This window comes from Cydia strobilella, chromosome 19 (assembly GCF_947568885.1).
Source record: "Cydia strobilella chromosome 19, ilCydStro3.1, whole genome shotgun sequence".
In the NCBI taxonomy this organism is placed as follows: Eukaryota; Metazoa; Arthropoda; class Insecta; order Lepidoptera; family Tortricidae; genus Cydia; species Cydia strobilella.
The window spans coordinates 11,051,833-11,073,383 of NC_086059.1; the positions used below are offsets into that span (position 1 = coordinate 11,051,833).

At 40.0% G+C, this 21,551-nt stretch overlaps 1 protein-coding gene across 2 annotated transcripts; it reads right to left on the bottom strand.

Moving 5' to 3' along the window:
- Window positions 1-720: 720 nt before the first annotated feature.
- LOC134749888 (inositol oxygenase) lies at window positions 721-21,319 on the bottom strand. 2 transcript variants are annotated; one of them, XM_063684890.1, is made up of 12 exons: window positions 21,267-21,319; window positions 20,647-20,751; window positions 19,350-19,449; window positions 18,552-18,720; window positions 16,477-16,584; window positions 15,745-15,869; window positions 6,541-6,718; window positions 5,853-6,061; window positions 5,058-5,194; window positions 2,931-3,065; window positions 2,161-2,256; window positions 721-1,678 (listed from the first exon to the last, which is right to left on the bottom strand). In XM_063684890.1, the coding sequence occupies exons 1-12, from the start codon at window positions 21,302-21,304 to the stop codon at window positions 1,570-1,572; spliced, it is 1,509 nt and encodes a 502-aa protein (XP_063540960.1). In that variant the 5' UTR covers window positions 21,305-21,319; the 3' UTR covers window positions 721-1,569. The 2 variants fall into 2 exon arrangements, with proteins under 2 accessions (XP_063540960.1, XP_063540961.1); XM_063684891.1 differs by lacking the exons at window positions 15,745-15,869; window positions 16,477-16,584; window positions 18,552-18,720; ... (1 more) ...; window positions 20,647-20,751; window positions 21,267-21,319 and adding an exon at window positions 7,600-7,750.
- Between the last annotated feature and the right edge of the window lie 232 nt (window positions 21,320-21,551).

Genomic DNA, 21,551 nt, shown 5'->3' on the forward strand with positions numbered 1-21,551 from the left:
TCTTGTGAATTCTACCCTGGCGATCCTTTTTTGGGGTTCCGTACCCAAAGGGTAAAAACGGGACCCTATTACAGACTCCGCTGTCTGTCTGGACATATATATGGCCTTTTAAATTTTCGACGTAGTTACGTAATGTGCTTATTATAGCACCGGATGTCGTAATGTAGCACCAGATGTACTGTAAAAATATTACCTACAGATTTACAAGTTAATTGTTTTCATTGAAATTTTAATAAACAACATTTGTTTTAACTATTCCCTAATCCTCCTTGCATCGGTTTCCTCATCATTGAGGGTCGTGGTCACTTCTAGGGAGCAGCTTCTCTTGAACAATTTGCCGCCACCTCTTTTAACTATTAATTGATATAAATAAAAGGCATATAAACGGTAGTGACTCAGGAGACCCTGCCTGTGTAGGCGATGGTCCTTGGGCTCGAGTCCCGGTAAGGATGAACGCGTCCCGTCCCGGATGAACATAGATATTTGTTCCTGAGTCATGGCTGTTTTTTATGTAAATAAGTATGAAAATATTTATCTATATACGTATTGTATGTGTAATTATTGTATATCGTCGCCTAGTACCCATACTACAAGCTTTGCTTAGTTTGGGGCTAAGTCAATCTGTGTGAGATGTCCCCTAATATATATTTAGGTATATTTTAATTACATGCTGAGCTGGTTAAGGAATACATGCATACCATGGTAAGTAAAACTAATACATTATTACTTATATTTATTTTATTATTATATACAAAGCAGATAACTCGGCCAATTTATCCTCATGTCTATTTACAATTATATTCATTCAAATACGTCACTGGTATTCTTCTAAATGTATGAACCTGAGAAAGATAGTCGATAGACATGAAAAAGAGTAGTGTCGGATCGATATAATTGCCTTCCGCTTAGGTACATATATAAATCAATTTTGAAATCATGTCCATAGGTACATTTGGTAACAAAAACATATCACAAAATTCACTGCTATTTTGCCCGCCTCTTTTAAATGTGGGCTGTACACACTCGTGTAGAGACCTGAGACAGGCCGAGAACGAGTGTGTACATGCTGCTCCCTTCTCGTCTCGCTCTTGTCTCGTCTCCCGCTTCTCCAATTGGATCGGAGCGGTACCGAGAGTCGGCGAGAGGCTCTCGACGCGTGTATACAGCCGACATTATGAGTTATGACGAGTCAATGCTTCGAAAGCTTAAGCAAACTGTTAAAGCCAGAGACAACTTATGAATAGTCGTTATTCAATATCCTAAGGCGGTTAACTCGTAAACCGAGTGACTTGTTGATCTTTTACATTTTTACAAGGGTATGTTCTATACATTTGAAAAGAAAATCTTAAATGTTTTTGACATTTAAGATTTTCTTTTCATTCTTACGAATTGTCAGAACGTTTTGGACAATGGTATATCCACTATAGCGTGTCCGATTTCTAAGATCAAGTTCGCCATACATTTACTATGGCGTACTTGATCTTAGAAAAGCGGATAGACTCTATAGCGGATAGCGGAGATCTGTAGGTGCATATCGCTTGTCGTTAGGAGAGGTTTTTCATGTTCAGTCTACCACTCCAGGACTCCGGGCATGTATTTCTCGATGAGCTTGTCGTAATAGGGCCACAGCGCCTCGATGTCGGGGACTGAGGCGCTCTTCGTGTACAGGTCGTATTTGCTGGAAAATAAACAAAAGGGTGTTGTGATAATTTAATTAATTTGAACATGAAAAATTGCCCTCGCAACTCGAATGTTTGTTCTCTTGCTTTGATTGAAAAGCATACATTTCAGGCATTAATTTTTACAAGTGAAAAAAGGCATTAGCGTAACGGCTAGTTTGATGGAGAAACGAGGAATATACGAGGAATACTTTTGTCTATGACTTATGATAAGCTTTCAAACGCGTATCACCAGGCGTGTCTCACTCCGCGATTTCGTCGCCTCGCTACAAGTACCTGCGGCCGCCCCAATTTTTGGGTTTTGCCATAGTAATTGCCGCGCACCGCTACGGAATAGACGTCGCACGCGCTTGCGCTGCCTTGCGCGTAGTAGACGCGTTTTGTTAGAGAGTGAGTCTTCTGTGGTATCACCAAAAGCCTCTACAAACTGCAAATTAAAGTTGATCCACTTTATTTCATTTTCTTCAATCCAGTTACTCACTTAAACTCGAGGACAGCCGCCTCGATGTCTTTGTCGCTCTCTACGAGCAGGTGCTTGTAGTCGCCGCCCGCGTGCCACGGGTAGAACGAGTGGTATCTGAACAATTAAAATACTACTTAGAACTCATTATTATTACTATAGAGAAATAAACATGAAATTGTTGCAATCACAACCTGTACCACGCGACCAAAACGTCGTAAGCGCCGTAAAATTCATGGCGCTTACGCGTTTAGGTCGCGAGATTCACGCTCCGCTTCTATAGTTTGATTTCAACACAACATCAACTTATGGCGCAAAATACTGGTTCTCTGTGCCGGTTCTAAACGTAAAGATACGTTAGTAAGAATAGTTCAATGTCAGAACTTACTGCATTGATTTCTATACATATAAAGAAGAATAAAGATCATTTATTTTCAGCTAAAGGTTATATACAGACATTCCAGGGGTCTCCGTACTAGGCAGTGCCTGTATTGCGGGGAACCAATTACAATTTACCTACATACCAGATCTGTTACAATTAAAAACTATCATTTAGTAAGAAACTACTAACTACAAACTAAGGCTTAATCTAGACACAATATTGAAACTAAATTTTATACCTACCTAGTTATATTTAGAAATGCCTAGGTAAGTTTTTGGTACAAGCTTTTATCGCTGACAGTACTTCTCTTTCCACGGGCAACTAATACTCATTGATGCAATTCTATGAACCCCAAACAGATCCATAAAGACTCTTCTCCAATTTCTAACGAAACCAAACAAAAGTGTACCTGATCATGTAGAGCCCCTCCTTGGGGAACTTGCACTTGTTGTGCACCAGCATGCGGTACAGGTACTCGTCGTGTCCCCACGACATCATCAGGTTCTCCAGTCCCATTTTCGGCTTGTACATGCCGCAATCGGTGCTGAAAGTCAAGATAGGTTATCGTTATGGATCGAACTTGACACAGTTCACCCCTTCAACCCTTGGAACGCCAGGAATTTAACCACTAAAGTCGTCGTTGCTAGTCGTGCCCACAGCTCCAAGGACCAATATAGGTGTTATGGCGGACGCTGTCAAAGTAACCTTGACACTTTCAAGTAAAGTTTACATTCGCTCGCTTGCGCCCGCGCGTTACCTTGGCGTGACAGTGACGTTTTTGTTTATGACATAAAGCGTTCAAAAGGTTAAAGAGCATTCCAAAACGAGTCGTATGTAACAAGCCATGAGGGCCATTTTAAAGAGAGAACTTCAAATTCCAACTGTTTAATCCCTATATGTAGTCTGTCAAGCCATTTCCGTCAGCAGAAAAAAGCAGCCAATTTTTTTTTGTCCCATAGAAAATTTTAATTTCGCGCCTTATTTTACTGACAAAGTTGTTCGACCGGCTATAGTTAATACTTAGTAATGTGTAGGTAAAAACGGGCTATGGGAGAACAGCTGCTAATAAGGATTAAGGGTAAATGTGAAAAAAATTGTTGGAAGTTCTGCTAAGTTTGAAGATCACTAGTAATATACGAGGATGAATCAAAAAGTTATTAGAACTACATATTTACAAAACCTCTTTACGCGTAGTTTTATTTTTATTTAAAACTGTCATTATGACGTATTATTTGACAGTTATTTGTTTTCGAAATTCTCCCGCCATTTCATTGTAATTAATTATTTTGTGCAACAAGTTAGCAAATTAGTTCAATTATGGAAAAAAATGAGTTGCGTGCCGTGATAAAATACCTGTGTTTAAAAAAAATGTCTACCAAAGACATTTTTTTGGATATTCAGCAAACTGTTGGCATTAATGCTTTACCCTATTCTACGGTCGCTTACTGGGTTGCTGAATTTAAAAGAGGCAGATCTGGCTGTGAAGATGACCCCCGTTCAGGCCGGCCTTCCACCTCAGTTAATGAAATAAATATTGAAAAAATCGAAAAAATGGTGTTAGAAGATAGGCGAATTACTATTAACTATCTAGCAGAGACCCTTAAGATTTCATTTGGTAGCGTGCAATCAATACTAACGGATGTTTTAGGGTTTAAAAAAGTATCCGCCAGATGGGTTCCACGAATGTTAACCGAGGCGAACAAAGATTTGCGTTTGGAGATTTCAAAGCGAAATCTAAAAATTATCGAGCGTGATCCGGATACTTTTTATCGGCGTTTTGTCACCATGGATGAAACATGGGTTCACCATTTTGATCCCGAAACGAAAAAGCAAAGCATGTCCTGGAAACGCCCGTCTTCTCCGCCAATGAAGAAATTTCGAGTATTACCGACGGCAGGGAAAGTCATGGCCTCAGTTTTCTGGGATACGGATGGTATCCTTTTGATTGACTATCTGCCAAAAGGAAAAACCATAACAGGTGCTTATTACACGGAATTGATCCCGAAAGTGCGGCAGGCAATTAAAGAAAAACGTCGAGGAAAATTGCGTGCTGGCGTATTGTTCCACCATGATAACGCTCCTGCTCATCGGTCACAGATGGCTGTCACTGCAATCCGCCAAGCTGGTTTTGAGATCTTCGACCACCCACCCTACTCACCAGACTTAGCTCCGAGTGATTTTTACTTATTTCCCAAATTATAAGAGCACATCCGTGGAACTAAATTTGATGACGATAATGCGGTGATGAGTGCTGTCGAGGAGTTTTTCGAGACTCAAGGAAAAACATTTTTTTCGGAAGGAATAAAAAAACTTGAAAAACGGTACTTAAAATGTATTGAAAAAGAAGGAGATTATGTAAAAAAAATTAAATAAAAACAATGATTATCTTTTGTTTTTGACCCTATTTCTAAGAACTTTTTGATTTACCCTCGTAGTAGAGGCTATAGTAATTATACTAGGAGCAGTAATTTTGTTAGACGAGTTATTTAACATGACACATGACATACGCGAGAGATTATGACAATGCAGAACTCACTTGTATTTATGGTTGTAAGTGTCGGGGTTGTCTTTGAAGCTGTCGTCTCCGTAAACGATGCTCTTGCCCCACTTGCAGCCGACGGGGAACGTGTCGCCCACCACGCACCATTGCGGTTCGCCGAAGAACGCCATGACCTGCCAACATCCCGACAATAGAATTTTTAATACCAATGATAAATATACCTACCTATATTTAAGAGAAGATAATGATGTCAACGCTTAGAACTAAAATGGGATGTTAAATGTCTTGGTCCGTGGCAAGAAGGAAAGAAAACCAGTTAGCATTCAGTATTAAGCATTATAGCTATCAGATGACCTTATATTCCCAGAGACAAGCTAGATGAGGAAAAGGGACTGAATGTCGATCTTTAAGTTGGTCTTCTGTTCTGAAAAATGGGCTGATGGAAAGAAGACTGTTTGGGAACATGGGCGTCGCCAAGGGGGAGCAGCTCCACCCCTAGAGAATAAAGTTTGTAACTAAAAGTATGCCCCCCCCCCGGAGCCCATCAGCTGGCGACACCCTTGTTTGGGAAGACAGTTCCTGACAGTCTAACCTACAGGCCCACAGACAGACCCGATAGCGCCGAGTTTCTGGCAACAATTGGAACACTACAGGGTGGAGGGGTTTAGTCCGTAGACGGCTGGGAGAAAAATCTCCAGCATAACCGAGTCGCGCATGCTACCAGATACTGGGCCAGCAGTATCCAATGAGGATTACCTCTACCTCTGACAAAAAAAGACCTGCGCATGGTATGTATGAGCGTCAAATGATTCCCTAAAGATCTTTCCGTACCTTGCCAAGGTCGTGGATAAGGCCGATCAGGTGCATCCACTCCTTGTCAGGATGCTCCTGACGGATACGTTCAGCCGTCTGGAAAGCGTGCACGATGTTCGGCAGATCGGAGTCAGGGTCTGACTCGTCCACCAGCTCATTCAGCTTGATCAGCGCGTCCTTCACCGTGGACTTGAAGTGGTTGAACTTCAGCCATTTGTCCATTTTTGCTGGAAAGATGGAAAGATTGATTATCAAAGAGCGATCTCATATATCCGACACTTCAATTTTTATCCAAGAAAATAAGGGTAGGTAGGAAGCAGATTTCTTAATGTGGCAATACTGTCCAGTAGCTGCACAGTGTTGCCATATTTGGAGAACGGCTCCCTACCCTTATTTTCTTTGATAAAAATTGATTTGAAAATTGATTGGTTGAATTGATTTGTTGGTAGATTTTGTAGTCTGATAAAAATGCTCCAGTACCAGTACTCGTAGCATGCGTCCCATACGTAAGCTGTCCGCGATAGTGCAATAACGATACATTCACTTTAGCTCTGCGGTGTCAGCATGGTTCCATTTTTATCGCCTGTCACTATGCCTGTCACTTTCGCACTTACATACTTGTTAGAACGTGACAGACATGGTGACAGGTGATAAAAATGCGACCGTGCTACGGCCGCTGCAATCTCTGCACATTAAAAAACCTTACCCTTGACAAAGTCGACCGTCATGTTGGTGTGCATCTCGTAGTAAGTCCTGCGCACTCGCTCCTTGATGGGGTCTGTGTCGTCGACGGAGTAGTCGCGGAAGGCGTCGATGGGCTTGTCATCATATACCTTCTCCGGCCGCAGCAGCAGCGACGGGTCGATCATACCAATTGGTCCTTCCTGAAACCAGAGAACCATTAAGGCATTTTGGTCATTTAGGTTCAAGTCTTTCTTGGGACGTAGTCCTAAACCAGGTATGCCAGGATCGCAGCAAGTGGAAACCCGTGATCTCTACGTAAACCCCCGGTTCGCATTCATCTTCTTTCCACAAAATAAATAGTTTTGGTTTATATGTTTTAGTTTTCTTTAATCAAACTAAGTCTACAACGTCGGAGGTATATCGTAAACTGAATATTCTAGGTATATATTTAAATGTAAAATATTGATAACGTGACGTCAAATGTTATCAAGTCACAATTACTTAATTAACACGTTTTACACTTTAACTTAAATTAGATAACTAATTGGGGAGGATAATTAAAACAGATTGCGTCAATTAAATCCTTTAAAATTCTTAAGATATTAGGAAATAATACGCCAAAGAAGATCAAGTTAATCACTTAAAAGCCGCTCCTAATAGTTTAGGTTTAAGTAAACTTAGATAGACAAATTCTGATTCGCATTAGACAGGAGAGAGCTCAATTAATCCTAAGCTATACTCATACTCATTCTAAAGCCCTTATTCCTATCTTCCCTGCTGATGTGCCGTCGTAGTTTTCGAAATTGCAAAATTTCCACATGAAAAAATTTCGGAACTCATATTTTTGTATGTTTGCGAATCGAAATTACCCATTTCAAAAAAGAATTTTCTTTGTTTTCTGTGAATTTTTTGTTTCCAAGAAATTTTGTATTTTTTCCTCAACTTTCCGCAACCTGCATCTGTAATTTTCTCTTTAAACAATTTATTTTGTGTTTTAAAAAAAAGTTCGAAAATTTTGAGAAGGCCTGCATGACAATTTAAAGAATTATTGATAGACTGAATTAATAAATTAATAACTTACGGTCTTAGCCATCTTGCGTCTGTTTCTTCACAGGACAACAATGAGCAGATCCAGCGTCGCATGGATCTTTAAATGTCAATGCTAATGACGAACTGCCGTTTTATTCCCTTAGCTTGCCTTCCTTTCATATGTCAAACCAGTATAAGAGGAATTACCGCATTCGTCGGAACTTGAAGACTGTATATTTTTATCCCTCTTGTTTAATTGGTGTGACAGAGATGGACGTCCCCAAGCTTACTGATGCCATCACAGTTACGTCAGTTGGTCTGGAGAATGGACTGGCCTTAGCTAGTTAACGATTGGGAATGCTATGGTTTGATACGTTTGATAATAGGTCAACTGCTGTCAAAGGTCGAGCTTTATCACTTATTACGTATTGCCAAACAAGTGGAAAATCGCTTAATAATATTATTATCATATCGTGTGACAGTAGAACGTGAGAGTTTAAAAAAAGTTGCACTATAATGTCAGGAATGTCAGGATAATCGTTTTGGAACTATTTTTTAGGTTCCCAACGTGGGTATTGAAGATATGCAATTTATACTTATAATATGATTAATCGTCTAAGATCAGATTAATCAGCATCAAAAATTAACGAAGATGGAGTAATACTTACTCGCTTTGCTCCATCCCAGTCGGTAGCATCCCGATCCGGTTCGCAGGACCACATGTTAAATTGTTTGTACTTGATCGCGTTTAAAATATTCATTCTCTTATCTCAACAATAAATATTAGAAGGACTATCAGATTGCTTTGATGTCTCAACTCAACAATAACAGACAGGATCCAGCTGAAAATGGGTGCTGAGCAGACGGTAGTTTTTTTAATACCGTCATATTTTATGTTTAATTGCGAGGCCTTCTGGGAAGACCGGTGCTACTACTTAGGTCAAGTGATCAGTCTAGGTCTGCATTATTTGCACGCATTACTTTTTTTTAATACTACGTCAGTGGCAAGCAAGCATACGGCCCGTCTGATGGTAAGCAGTCTCCGTAGCCTATGTTACCTATGTACGTCTGCAACTCTAGAGGAATTATTAGAATATTACATACGCGTTGTCGACCCTAACACTCCGCACCCTCGTTGACCGTCGTTACTTGTTAATATGCTGACAATGCTTGGCAATGAGTGCTTCTCACTTTGCCTTTCTCACAGGGTTGTCTTAAGCCATTGCGAAGCCTCTGGACACAAGAAAATGGGGCTCTATAAATCCAGAAAAATCTGCGGACGCAGCATGGTCCCATTTTTATCGCCTGTCACTATGCCCGTCACTTTCGCACTTACATACTTGTTAGAACGTGACAGGCATGGTGACAAGCGATAAAAATGCGACCGTGCTACCGCCCCTGGAGGTGTGTATAGTGTAACTGCATAATTTGTGGGCAATTGGGCATCCTTGGGTATAGGCCACATTGCCCTTATGCATGGTGGTAGAGTATCTTACCAGTAAAGTATTCAAGAAAAACAACTAGATTAAACGCCATGGAATTGAAAACAACAAACCACTGAAAACTATATTCACCATGATAATGTATTAGCATGATGGTCGCGAATGCCATACTAACGATAACATATCGAGAGGTTATCGAAACCATAACGGCAAATAACATGCGATGTCCTCAGGTTCATCAAATAAAAACATATTACGATGTAAGCTATGGTGTACTTTATTATTCATCTATTTCAAAAAGGAGGAGGTTCTCAATTTGTCGATATTTTTTTACCTTTTTAGAGTTCCGTACCCAAAGGGTAAAAACGGGACCCTTTATACTAGAGCGGTACTGTCATAGTAAATTTTGTAACCCCAGTAAATTCACTGCCATCTGTCGACACACTTTAAAACTAAAAATGAAGATTTATAAAAATACGATAGAATGTATTTAAATATAGATAAATGATTTTTTTTATTTGCATTAATTATTTTTATGATTTTGACCCATGTTCTTTCACTGATATGCGTTAAAATTGTTAAATAACAAACGAAACCGTCAACGCCATCTATACGACTGTAGGCCAAAACTAGTAGCGCCCTCTGAACGAGAATCAAATTTTCTTGATTTTCGAGGCACGTTTTTTCCTTAGACTGTATCCATCTATTACGGAGTTATATCTATCTTTGCTATTACTAAGACGCCACTGTCCGTCTGTCTGTCACCAGTCTCATGAACTGTGATAGCTAGGCAATTGAAATTTTCACAGATGATGTATTTCTGTTGCCGCTATAACAACAAATACTAAAAAGTACGGAACCCTCGGTGCGCGAGTCCGGCTCGCACTTGGCAGGTTTTTACCCTTTTCATTATTAACATAAAGAATCTTAAATGCATCGTAATTGGTTATCTCTATGGGAGGCGGAGAACGAGGTAAAAAATTCTGAAGTGGTTCACCGGGAATGCCCCCGATTGTACTTACCTACAAATCAAACCTTATGGTTTCTGCTCGTAAGATCAATTATACCTATAATTTTTATTGTGTCATTATCCCCACATAACCCCTTATTGGCCGAGCTGTATGTTACCTACTGGAAATTTGTGTACTCACTTCGCTGGAAATTCGCTTTTTACTGGTCTTCGGCCCGCTTCAGCTTTATATACCTAAATTACATAGCTATAAATACTATTCCTCAATGATTTGCAACAAAAATACAATATTACAAATACCTAATTAAAATAAATATGATAATCATAATTATACACGTTTGTAAAAATCAATTACCAACTAACTATCATTTCGGTATCTTCATGTAATATTGAACCCTATCATATTTTGATAAAAAGTGTTAACTAAACATTATGACGACAAATGTAACACCTATTATCTATTAGGTCAATTGTTATCAATTTAGCAAGACATACATTTAGATTTATTTTTTTAGTAAAATACCCTCATTTTATTTTCAAATATATGTACCTAATACCGTATCCGTGGTATCGTATTAGGTACGTACGAGTACAGTTGAAAATAAAATGAGGGTACTTTAATAAAATTGCGATTAAAAAATTAATCTTAAAACATAAACAGTTGTTATTTGCACAATTGCACCAAAAACATCGTCTCAAAAATTTTAAAGTACCGTTTTAAAAAGCGTAATGAGCCGAAATTACATAAATGCTATACCTGTTATCATCTCACCCCCTTATTCATAAACGTCTACTAAAGTTAAGACTCCGCTAATAATCGTTTGTCCCTTTCCATCATACCAATACGTCGGAAAGGGACAAACGAATTAGCGGCTTGTCAGCTTTAGTAGACGTTAATGAATAAGGGGGTTAGGTAGTACTTATTATGGCCACCGTTTACACTTTTGATTGTTCATTAGGTTTAATAGGTAGAGGGTAAAGGTACCTGTTGGTTAAAGGGTAATGGTTGCGAGCGGCACAGGATCGGTCGGAGTGGCGAGCCTTGGGGGAGGCCTATGTCCAGCAGTGGACGTCTATCGGCTGACATGATGATGATGATGAAAGGTACCTAAATATTCTTGTTTAGACAGCTGTGGCACCTACCTAACAATATATAAATGCGGAACCCTAAATTAATAAATTGAGAATCTCCACCTTTTATGTTTGTCAGGTAAAACAAAATTACACTTATTAATTGTCCATACAATAAATTACCTATTTCGATTTACTCTATTGCGTTACAATTATAACATTCAATAATATATTCAATTATTTCACTTCGGCAGCAAATACCGAATACAAGTAAGTTTGATACTTTTTCGAGTTAATTTCATGGAAAACTCTGACGTTCGCCTTTTCCTCCGAAGTGAAGTTGTTAATAAGCACGCCTCTTTGGCCCCCTGAAAAAAAAACGGATATTTTTTTATTATATGTCACTATCCGACTCTCCCCTAGACAAAGGAACACTAACTAGCTGTTTCCATTATCGGAAGGTAGTCAGTAGGCGCGGCAGTATCTCGCCGCGAGATACTGTCTACTGAGGTCCTGGCAGAAAATCAGTGCTTTTCCTAATGGGTGAAGCGTAATACTGAGCCAGAACCTTTTTGTTTTGCTGCGACGCACACAGGATTTTTATTTGTATAAAACAGTATTTTTATGTATTTTTTCCTTTTTCTACATATTATGTAAAAATCGGTGTGACTTATTTGTTGTTGTAATTTTTATTTATTTTCTGGATTGTTCTGTGTACCTATGTCATTTCTGTATTTGAATATTTTGTGTGTATTGTGGCAATAGTTATTTGTTATACAAGGGTGCAAAGTTGTATTTTACTCGCGAGTGTGGAATTGAAACATGAGCAAGCGAAAGGATTCTATAGTTGAACCACGAGCGAAGCGAGTGGTTCTAAAATAGAATCCTAAGCGTAGCGAGTGTTTCAACACACGAGAAGTAAAATACATTTGCACCCGTGTGTAACACAAAACTTTTCCCCTCACTATAGCGAGGAAAGTGCAACATCCACAGGCGTTAGATCATCTTCATCACTGGAATCACAATTTTTTTAACGATATTATAACAGAAAACACTAGAAATTCTGATTTTTACGTGAGTCGGTGAGAAGAACAGTAAAAATTATGTTGACAATGTTGACATTTCTGTTCTGACGTATGAAATGTCAACGATGCGTTTTGGAATTGCATCGTCTCAACTTGTGCGTTCCGAATTATATTTAACATCATTACAAAAAATCTAACGTTTCTTATGGAATTTTAAGATTTATGACTTAAAATTATTAAATAAAGCTAAATTTGGAAGTTTTTATTGGATTCTCAAACCATTTATTTAATGATAATTAATATCGAACGAACCATTATCATGAGCGTTTTACGTTTTGTTATCTGTCAAGCTACTTAAACACGCTCCATCCAAGGTCAAATTACTTTCCCCACTAGTGGATAAAACGCGTTTTTCCCCGCTTGTATTGAAGGATAAAAGACAACTTTCCGAGCTAGTGAGGGGAAAACAAATAAACAGTTATCTTATCTTAACGGGGGACGGGTAGTCTGTGTCGCGGCGAGATGCTCTCGCACCAATCATGTGCTAGCCCGGCTGGAAGAGATCGCGATAAGCCGCTTATTGTCTACCGTTCGTTCGTTTTTTTAAGTTTATAACCGACTCCAAAAAAAGGAGGAGGTTATCAATTCGACCGTATTTTTATTACTTCAGAACCTCTCCATTTTGTTTTTTTTTTGTTTGAAAGTTGCAAGTTGGTCCCAATTTTAGTCGAATCCTAGTTCGGATGACGGGGAATCGAGGAACTGAAGGAACTCCTCAAGTCTTATAGGCAAAAATATAGCGAACGCTGCTGGATGGAATTGCTGCTGATGACCACAACCAGAACAGAATTCTTCCACGGCGCGTATAATCAGTTGCTAGTAATAAAAGTATACAAAAGGCGAATTTATCATATAAATTTTCTAGTTCTCTATCTGACAGATATTTCTTTATCTACAGGGTGAAATTTTAACCACAGTTCATACTCTGCGTGGTCAGTGGCGTAGCGTGAACTAATCTCTAGTCGTGGGCGAAATCGCATCTGCGAGGCCCTTTTCTTTCACTGTGCCCGAAGGGGCCTCGTGCGAGGCGGGGCGCGAGGCCGTGGGCGACGGCCCACTTCGCTCACGCCTAGCTACACCACTGTGCGTAGTGGCTTTATAGGTCATACTGAACATCTTTTATTATGGGACCAATGCCGAAATCGCGATAAAAAATTTGGCTATCCTATAATCAGCGGCGTCACATCAGCCGGAATGTATGAAACAGCCAGTCTTTCGCGATTTCGGCATTGGTCCCATAATAAAAGTTGTTCAGTATGACCTATAAAGTCACTACGTAGAGTATGAAAGGTGGTTAAAATTTCACCCTGTATAGTAAAAGTGAACTTACCACACAAAACAACACTATTATTAGCATACTGAATTTTAGTAACTATATCGTCATTGATGGCCGTAGCTACAACCAAGGGATCCAACGGAGACCAGAACTGTGCTTGTTCGGCCGAGTTTAGTGATACCCTTTCAAAAGCGTTGAGGGCCCGAATCTTTGCAGTTGGTAGACTACCTAAGACGTTTCTACGCCATTCCTGGAAAGAGTTGTATGGTGTCAAAATTCAGATGGGGTAAGTGATCATTTAGCTTTATATATGACGGCAAGCTCGGCCGAATTTCACCTTCCCATACAAACGGACTTTATATCTAGGTCTGTAATTAGTATATTTAGCTGCAGTTTATAAATTACAATATGTAAATTAGAATTAATAGAATAGAAAGACTGTACTATTGTGTGCTACTGTACTATTTGTCATGAACTGGCTATATAAAATGTAACACCTTATTATGTACATGACAATGCAATATTGAATAAATGACTAAATGACTAAAACAAACGAAATAGAGCAAAAACAAGTTTTGTATGAAAAACTTACATTCGCTGTATTTTTTTAACTATGGTATCTGAAGCTACATAAACTAATTACAGAGTACAGACATAGATATACCTTATCCTATTGTAAGTACAAACTTTCAGCGCAAACTAGCTACTCAATTTAAATGAGAGCAGAACTACGTTTGTATGGAGAACCGAGCTTGTCATAAAAAATAAGAATAAGGGCTACCACACCCTAGCGTCTTTCTTTGATGATCATGTGATACGTAGTATCTTCTTAGTAGTTTGTGATCATGTGTATTTAATCTTCAATAAACTACCGCAACCATTAAAACATAGAAAACCTAATTTTTTTCAAAAAAGCACAGTGTATTCCTAATAGATAAGTTATTTTACACGCTACAGGAGTTTTTTTAAGACAGAATGTTTAATTTATATATATATAAGAAATAATTTAATGTAAACAAACCATTGCAGTATACCTAGTTTTATTTTGTTATTTAGTTGTAAGTTTGCTGCGCCCTTTCAGGGTCCATATTATTATTATTTTATTATTTATTTATTTTAAACTTTATTGCACAATATAACAAATAAAGTACAAATGGCGGACTTAATGCCTAAAGGCATTCTCTACCAGTCAACCACCAGGCTAAACAGAAACAGTGATAGGTGCAAGCATTGAACAAAAAAAAAGCAGAATAGGTAACTTAAAACAAAAAATATAGCGATAAATAATACACACTACCGAAAATAAACTTACATATACATAGTATACATACTATAATTAAATAAACTTACATATATATTACTTTATTTTATGTACCCAGTGCAAATAATACTATGCCTACGATGGACAACTAACCAGTAAGCTTGTCGAAAAAATGCTTGCGTAACATGCGCTTAAACGAGAGCTTGGTTGGAGCCTGTCTGATGTTGAGTGGGAGATCATTCCAAAGCCGGATCGCGTAGTGAAGGAGTTAGAGACAAAACCGGTGCGATGAGAAGGAACAGTAAGCTTGAGACTACGGGACTCACGAAGGGTGCAACCTGATCGGGCGGTTATAAAATTAAATTTCGAACTAAGATAGCCGGGCGCTTTCCGATCAAATAAAATAGAATATAGTGTGCACAGAATACGCAAGGACCTCCGTTCTCGAATAGGGAGCCAGTTAAGTCGGCGGCGATATGCAGATATGTGGTCATATTTACGGAGTCCGAATATAAATCTGATGCTGTTATTAAGAAGCCGATCTAGTTTCCTCAGAGAGACTTCTGTGATATTCGTGTAACACACATCAGCATAGTCTACAATAGGTAAAACAAGAGCTTGAACAAGGAGAACTTTAGTGCCAGTCGGAAGGAAATGTTTAAGCCGGTATAGGGCTCTTAGTGTGTTAGTGACCCGGCGACATACGTCAGATACCTGCGGTTCCCAAGTCAGGCCATTGTCAAGAATCAACCCCAGGTTTCTCACTTGCGATGCCAGGCGGCACAGGTATATCTTCGTACACGATATTATGTAATTATGTACGGTGTAATATGTTGGCAATAAATGCTTTGTCTTTGTCTTTTCAGCGTCGGCATCTAGTCAGCGCTATGGAAAATGGCGTCGCTGCGCAGTTGCGCCAACGTTGAGTCAAACAGCAGCCATAGTTGACTAAACACCGACGCTCGGGAGACGCTAGTGTGGGGTGGCTCTAAGAATTGTGACTTTGTAGGACGTCCCCGCCTTAGCCACCGCGTAGTAAGAGAATAAATCTGTGTATGAGTAAGACCCACACGCGGTGTTACTACGACTCACCGTGGAGATATCAATTTGGCCCCTGTAATAGACGATGGTGACTTTATCCGGCGTCGCCGCCTCCGCCACCGCGTAGTACGCTTCCACGTCGTGTTTTACATTATATTTTGGTGTTGATGCTTCGCCTGTAATTAAAAACTACAAGTGTACAAGCGGAAAGTTTCCAAAAAGTTCGAAAAATTATCGAAAGAGGAAAATTTCACAGGAAATAAAGGAAACTATTATTTTGGAAATGGAAAATTATGATTCCCTTACAAAAATATTAGAAAATATGTGGAAATTTCGCAATTTTTAAAAATTTTCGACGGCAAATTAGTATATAATTAGGGACTGCCCTTTTTGTAAGATCTCTATTAAACACATCAGAACGATCGAGGTAAGTAGTCGAAAATACCGGAATACCAAATCAAACGCCTCGCCTTAGATTCCAATATTTGTGAGAACCTCTCTGTTGCTCCAATATAGCTGATTATTAACTGTATGTGGTTTACATGCAACATATGCTGTGTACAAGTACTTCTTTGCATTAATATAATCTACAGTAGGCCGAGCACATGATTGGAGCGACAGTGTCTCGCGGCGAGATAGACTACCCGTCTTTTATTAACTGTATGAATTAAAGAGGGACGGGTAGTCTATGTCGCGGCGAAATACTCTCGCGCCAATCATGTGCTAGCCCGGCAGGTAGTTAAAACATGTGAAACGAAAATAAATTGCTTTGGTTTAACTTACGGCCATCAGCCAGATACAGTGTGTTTACTCTGCTCAGGAATGTGGGATCCAACCGAATGGCCAGAGCGATATTGGTGAAAGATCCCACAGCTACCACCTTCACTTCACCTGCAATCAGACCGTCAGTCACCTCAACTACAAGACAAACTGGAATTTTTGCCGAAACCAAAAGGTCGGTTTTGCTCTAATGAGGGCTAACGCGTATGATTTCGCCGCTAGGGGCGCTAGTGTAGATGGTGGTCTTTTCCATAGTTCGAAATGTCAAATGTCACTTGTCACTTCAATGACTGACAGCTGTTCTTTAGTCTTTTGGACCACCATCAACAGAGGCGTCAACTGGTGAGCAAAAAAACGATAGCCCTCATTTCGAGCGAAACCGAACCTTTTTTTATATACCACGTCGGTGCCACCGTAAAGTCGGTGTAAAGGTGGTATTGCCGACTCGGTGGCAATCAAGCATACGGCCCGCCTGATGGTAAGCAGTTACCGTAGCCTATGGACGCCTGCAACACCGGAGATATTACACGCGCGCTGCCGACCTTCTTCGGTTGGATACCTAGACGACACAACTTAGACAATAGATTCTTACAGTTGGCACTACGGCCAAGAATTTTATAAAAGATTTTTTAAACCTTTTAATGCAATACCCGATCAAAGACGATAAGAAAAAGCGAAGTGGCGATGAGCGAATTAGGCCGTATATCGTACTCAGTGTCTCAGTACTACATTTATTCTAAATAAGTCTCAGGAAGGTATTTCTTGGTCAATTCAATGAGTGCGAGCGCCGCATGCCCCGACCGTGCTGCGGCATGGTTGCATTTTTATCACCTGTCACTGCCTGTACTTTCGCACTTACATACTTGTTAGAATGTTACAGGCATGGTGACAGGCGATAAAAATGCTACCGTGCGTGTCTCCGTCCCCGTCCCGTACCGGTCTCTCTCTAATTAATACAGTGAGAAAAAGACTGGTAGTCTATCTCGCGGGCGAGATACTAACGCTCCTGTGCAAGGACTGCAGGTATAAGTATCATAGAGTAACTTATACTAGAGCGGTACTGTCATAGTAAATTTTGTAACCCCAGTAAATTCACTGCCATCTGTCGACACACTTTAAAACTAAAAATGAAGATTTATAAAAATACGATAGAATGTATTTAAATATAGATAAATGATTTTTTTATTTGCATTAATTATTTTTATGATTTTGACCCATGTTCTTTCACTGATATGCGTTAAAATTGTTAAATAACAAACGAAACCGTCAACGCCATCTATACGACTGTAGGCCAAAACTAGTAGCGCCCTCTGAACGAGAATCAAATTTTCTTGATTTTCGAGGCACGTTTTTTCCTTAGACTGTATCCATCTATTACGGAGTTATATCTATCTTTGTAAGTATGAAGATAGGGCCTCACCAGGGTATTTCTTAGTCAACTCTATGAGCGCTAGCGCAGCGTGCCCCGGGCGTGGTAGTAAGGGTCGTATGCGTCTGGGTTGCGTGTCTCCGTCCCCGCCTGTACCTATCCCTCTCTAATTAATACAGTGAGAAAAAGACTGGTAGTCTATATCGCGGGCGAGATACTAACGCTCCTGTGCAAGGACTGGAGGTATAAGTATGAAGATAAGGGCCTCACCAGGGTATTTCTTAGTCAACTCTATGAGTGCTAGCGCAGCGTGCCCCGGTTGTGCTGGTATTGGCCGTATGCGTCTGGGTTGCGTGTCTCCGCCCCCGCCTGTACCTGTCCCTCTCTAATTAATACAGTGAGAAAAAGACTGGCAGTCTATCTCGCGGGCGAGATACTGGCGCTCCTGTGCAAGGCCTGCAGGTATAAGTATGAAGATAAGGGCCTCACCACGGTATTTCTTAGTCAACCCTATGAGTGCTAGCGCAGCATGCCCCCCCGGGCGTGGTGGTATTGGCCGTATGCGTCTGGGTTGCGTGTCCGTCCCCGTCCCGTACCTGTCCCTCTCTAATTAAAACAGTGAGAATAAGACTGGTAGTCTATCTCGCGGGCGAGATACTGGCGCTTCTGTGCTAGGACTGCAGGTATAAGTATGAAGATAGGGTCTCACCAGGGTATTTCTTAGTCAACTCTATGAGTGCTAGCGCAGCGTGCCCCGGCCGTGGTGGTAAGGGCCTTATACGTCTGGGTGGCGAGTCTCCAAGTCCGTCGGTGCCGAAGAAACTGTCCGATGGTACATCGATTGTAAGGGCGTTATTGCTGCCCCTGTAGATAGGCACCTGAGCGGGTGAAATGGAGAAATGCGTGAGGATAAGGTGTAGTACACACACCTACAGGATATAAAATGGGTGAAAGCAAATATTAATAGCAATTAGCAAAAGCCTCTTTTTAACTCAGTATTTTATAGTTTGTCAAAGGACTATCTCATTTCAAACATGGACAGAGAGAATCATACTATCTTTGTCTTACACTAGTACTAGTACCCAAAAGAAAAGGATGAGTAGATATAGTTTTCTTTGTTCTTATTTACTGTGAAATAAACCAACTATAGGTAATGTATGTACCCGGGTAAATTTTCTTTTGAGTATCAGTCATTGCCACTGTTTAAATGCCTATAACTTCTTAGAGAATTGTATTCTTTTGGACCCGTTTTTATTGTTTCGCCAAAGATTTCAAAAGTAAAGATGGGCCCGTTCATATAATGCCGACCGAACATTCTCGTTGGGGTGGAAAGCTACAACGCGTTTGGTTGATGAGTTCGCAACTATATAGTTGCGCAGACTGCACGATTGGCTCGAATTCGTGCATAACACCCAAAATGACACCCTGGGACCATTCTTAGTGCCCGTAAGGCCCGTCTTTACGAAGTGCGATAAAACTGTAAAATTGTATGTAGGTAGGTAATTACATCTCGTCTCTTAGCGATGTTCAGGATTCTCTGAGTGTTGACGAACGCCTGGTCTTCGGGCACGTTGCCGTGGGTGGTCGTTATAGCCAGCACCTGCGGACTGAAATATACATTTGTGGCTCAGTCAGACTATACATAACATGGACTAGCACTAGAGTTGAACCCGAAAAAACGCGGCATTTTAAAAAAATCTGTAGCAGGTGGCTCTTTGATTACAAGGATTGCATAACTTTTATACTTTTTATAATTTTCATATTCTAGAAATGTCCAATCCTTGTAATCAAAGAGCCGCCTGCTACAGATTTTTTGAAATTGCCGCGTTTTTTCAGGTTCAAATTTCATTAGCCGGACTAGCATATTAAATAAATAAATAAAAATCACAACATGGAAATGTCTGTATACGATTTTTTGTACAATGTGCATAGATTAGTATATGACAATGTGCATCATGCAAGGTTTTTGACAGAGAGGTAAGTTAATACTGTCACTGAAAGGCTAGTCCAGTTATCTATGGTCTAGGATTTGTGTCTTTCCATCAGAGAAGGGTCCTTATGCTCCATTAGGAAAATTTCACATACGTTGTTGAGGATTAAACAGGCTAAGCTTAAAATGCAGGATGTACACACTAGTCGAAAGCTTCTGACAAGTAAAATGTGTTTCTACCCAGGTAGCACTTATACGTCATTGTGACGTCCGTTACGTCATTATGACATCGCTGACGTCACTGCTGCCTGGGTAATAATGTTTACAAGCTTTTATTTAACTTGCAATGTTTGTATGGGTTAGATCCAAAATGCGTATTTTCGGGTCAAATCTTACAAGCTAAATTAGACAAACTTCCCATTATTCGATTGAGCTGAACATTACATATCAAAAAGTTGGGTGACAATGCGATATTATGGCATAATCTAGTTAATCTGACGATGGACTGGCCATAGGAACTATGTAATGGAACTAATGGAACATCGCAATCTAACTGTGTTTGGGTTTGTTAGATTGTCTCTATGAGTATAGTTAACGCTATCTCTACTGAGCTCGTTCACTTACCTGTGGCTTCTGTGGTTCTGTTACCTGAGGCTCACACACAATGGCCACGCGCTCAGGCACGAAGGCCACGCGCTCACACAAAAGAAATTATGGCTTTTGTTTAACAGAATGCCATTGTTAGTACAGGTAAGTGAACGAGCTCAGTAGAGATAGCGTTAACTATACCTATTGTTGTTTATTGAAGAACGCTAAAAGCTTGTATCAAAAATATATTTTTGACAAAAAACTGATGAATTGTGTTAACGTATACCCATTGAAATATTGTTCACAGAGCAACGCTTCAAAGATCGCAATGGCGTCGTCCGCTCCACCGTCATGGTCGATCACCAGCTTTGGCTGTCCGATGACCTGCGCACTGAAAGGACCACATCGCATTAAGTGGGTTAAAGGACGCTTTTAGGGCCACCCCGGGACAGTCCAAATTTTGTTTCAACTGACAGGCTGATATCGTCCGGCGTACGAATAATCATCAGTGGGCCCTTTAGGGTCGGTTGCACCAAACCAACTGTCACCGTTAGTGTTCGCAAAATTTTTGTGTGTGGAAAGTCTCATACTTCACTGCTGGGTGACATTAATCAGTCCGTCAATTGTGGACTATTTGTGGTTGGTGCAACTGGCCCATAATTCACGTATAATTAAGTTTTTAAATTTACCTCCGGAGTCTTCTCCGAGACCTCGGGAACAACGCCGTCCTCGAAACGTCGGAGGTAAATTTTAAAACTTAATTATACGCGATTAAGTCCCGTGTTGTAAATAATTTGTAAAAATCCGGAAAGTTTAAATAAGTCATATTATATATTCACGATAAACACAAATTAATGTACCAGGAGTTGCACCCAGATTTTTTTTATCTAAAAAAAATATACTAACCTAAGGCAGATGCAAATCCACACAGTTGTCGGCGTCATTTTCGAGCGTCGTCCAATCCTTTAATGTCTTCCTGGGCTCATTTAACGTTATAAGATCTGAGGTCATCGACGTCATAGTCATAGTCATGGTCATGCATGTGCTTAGTCAGTTAAACACAGTAAATGAAGACTAGTTTCAATTGACATAAGAAAATACAGACGTGTAAGTTGCACAAACTTCTCAAAATATAACCGGAAATATTCTGATCCGAAATTTTGATTTCAATCTTTCCATGTAGAAAGTTTC

Coding starts and splice junctions, on each gene's coding strand:
- LOC134749888 (XM_063684890.1), bottom strand. CDS start 21,304: ATGACGCCGACAACTGTGTGGATTTGCATCTGCCTTAG. Junction 19,450..20,646: donor TGTGAACAATATTTCAATGG/GTATACGTTAAC, acceptor TGTATATTTCAG/TCCGCAGGTGCTGGCTATAA. Junction 2,257..2,930: donor GAGGGGCTCTACATGATCAG/GTACACTTTTGT, acceptor TTAATTGTTCAG/ATACCACTCGTTCTACCCGT.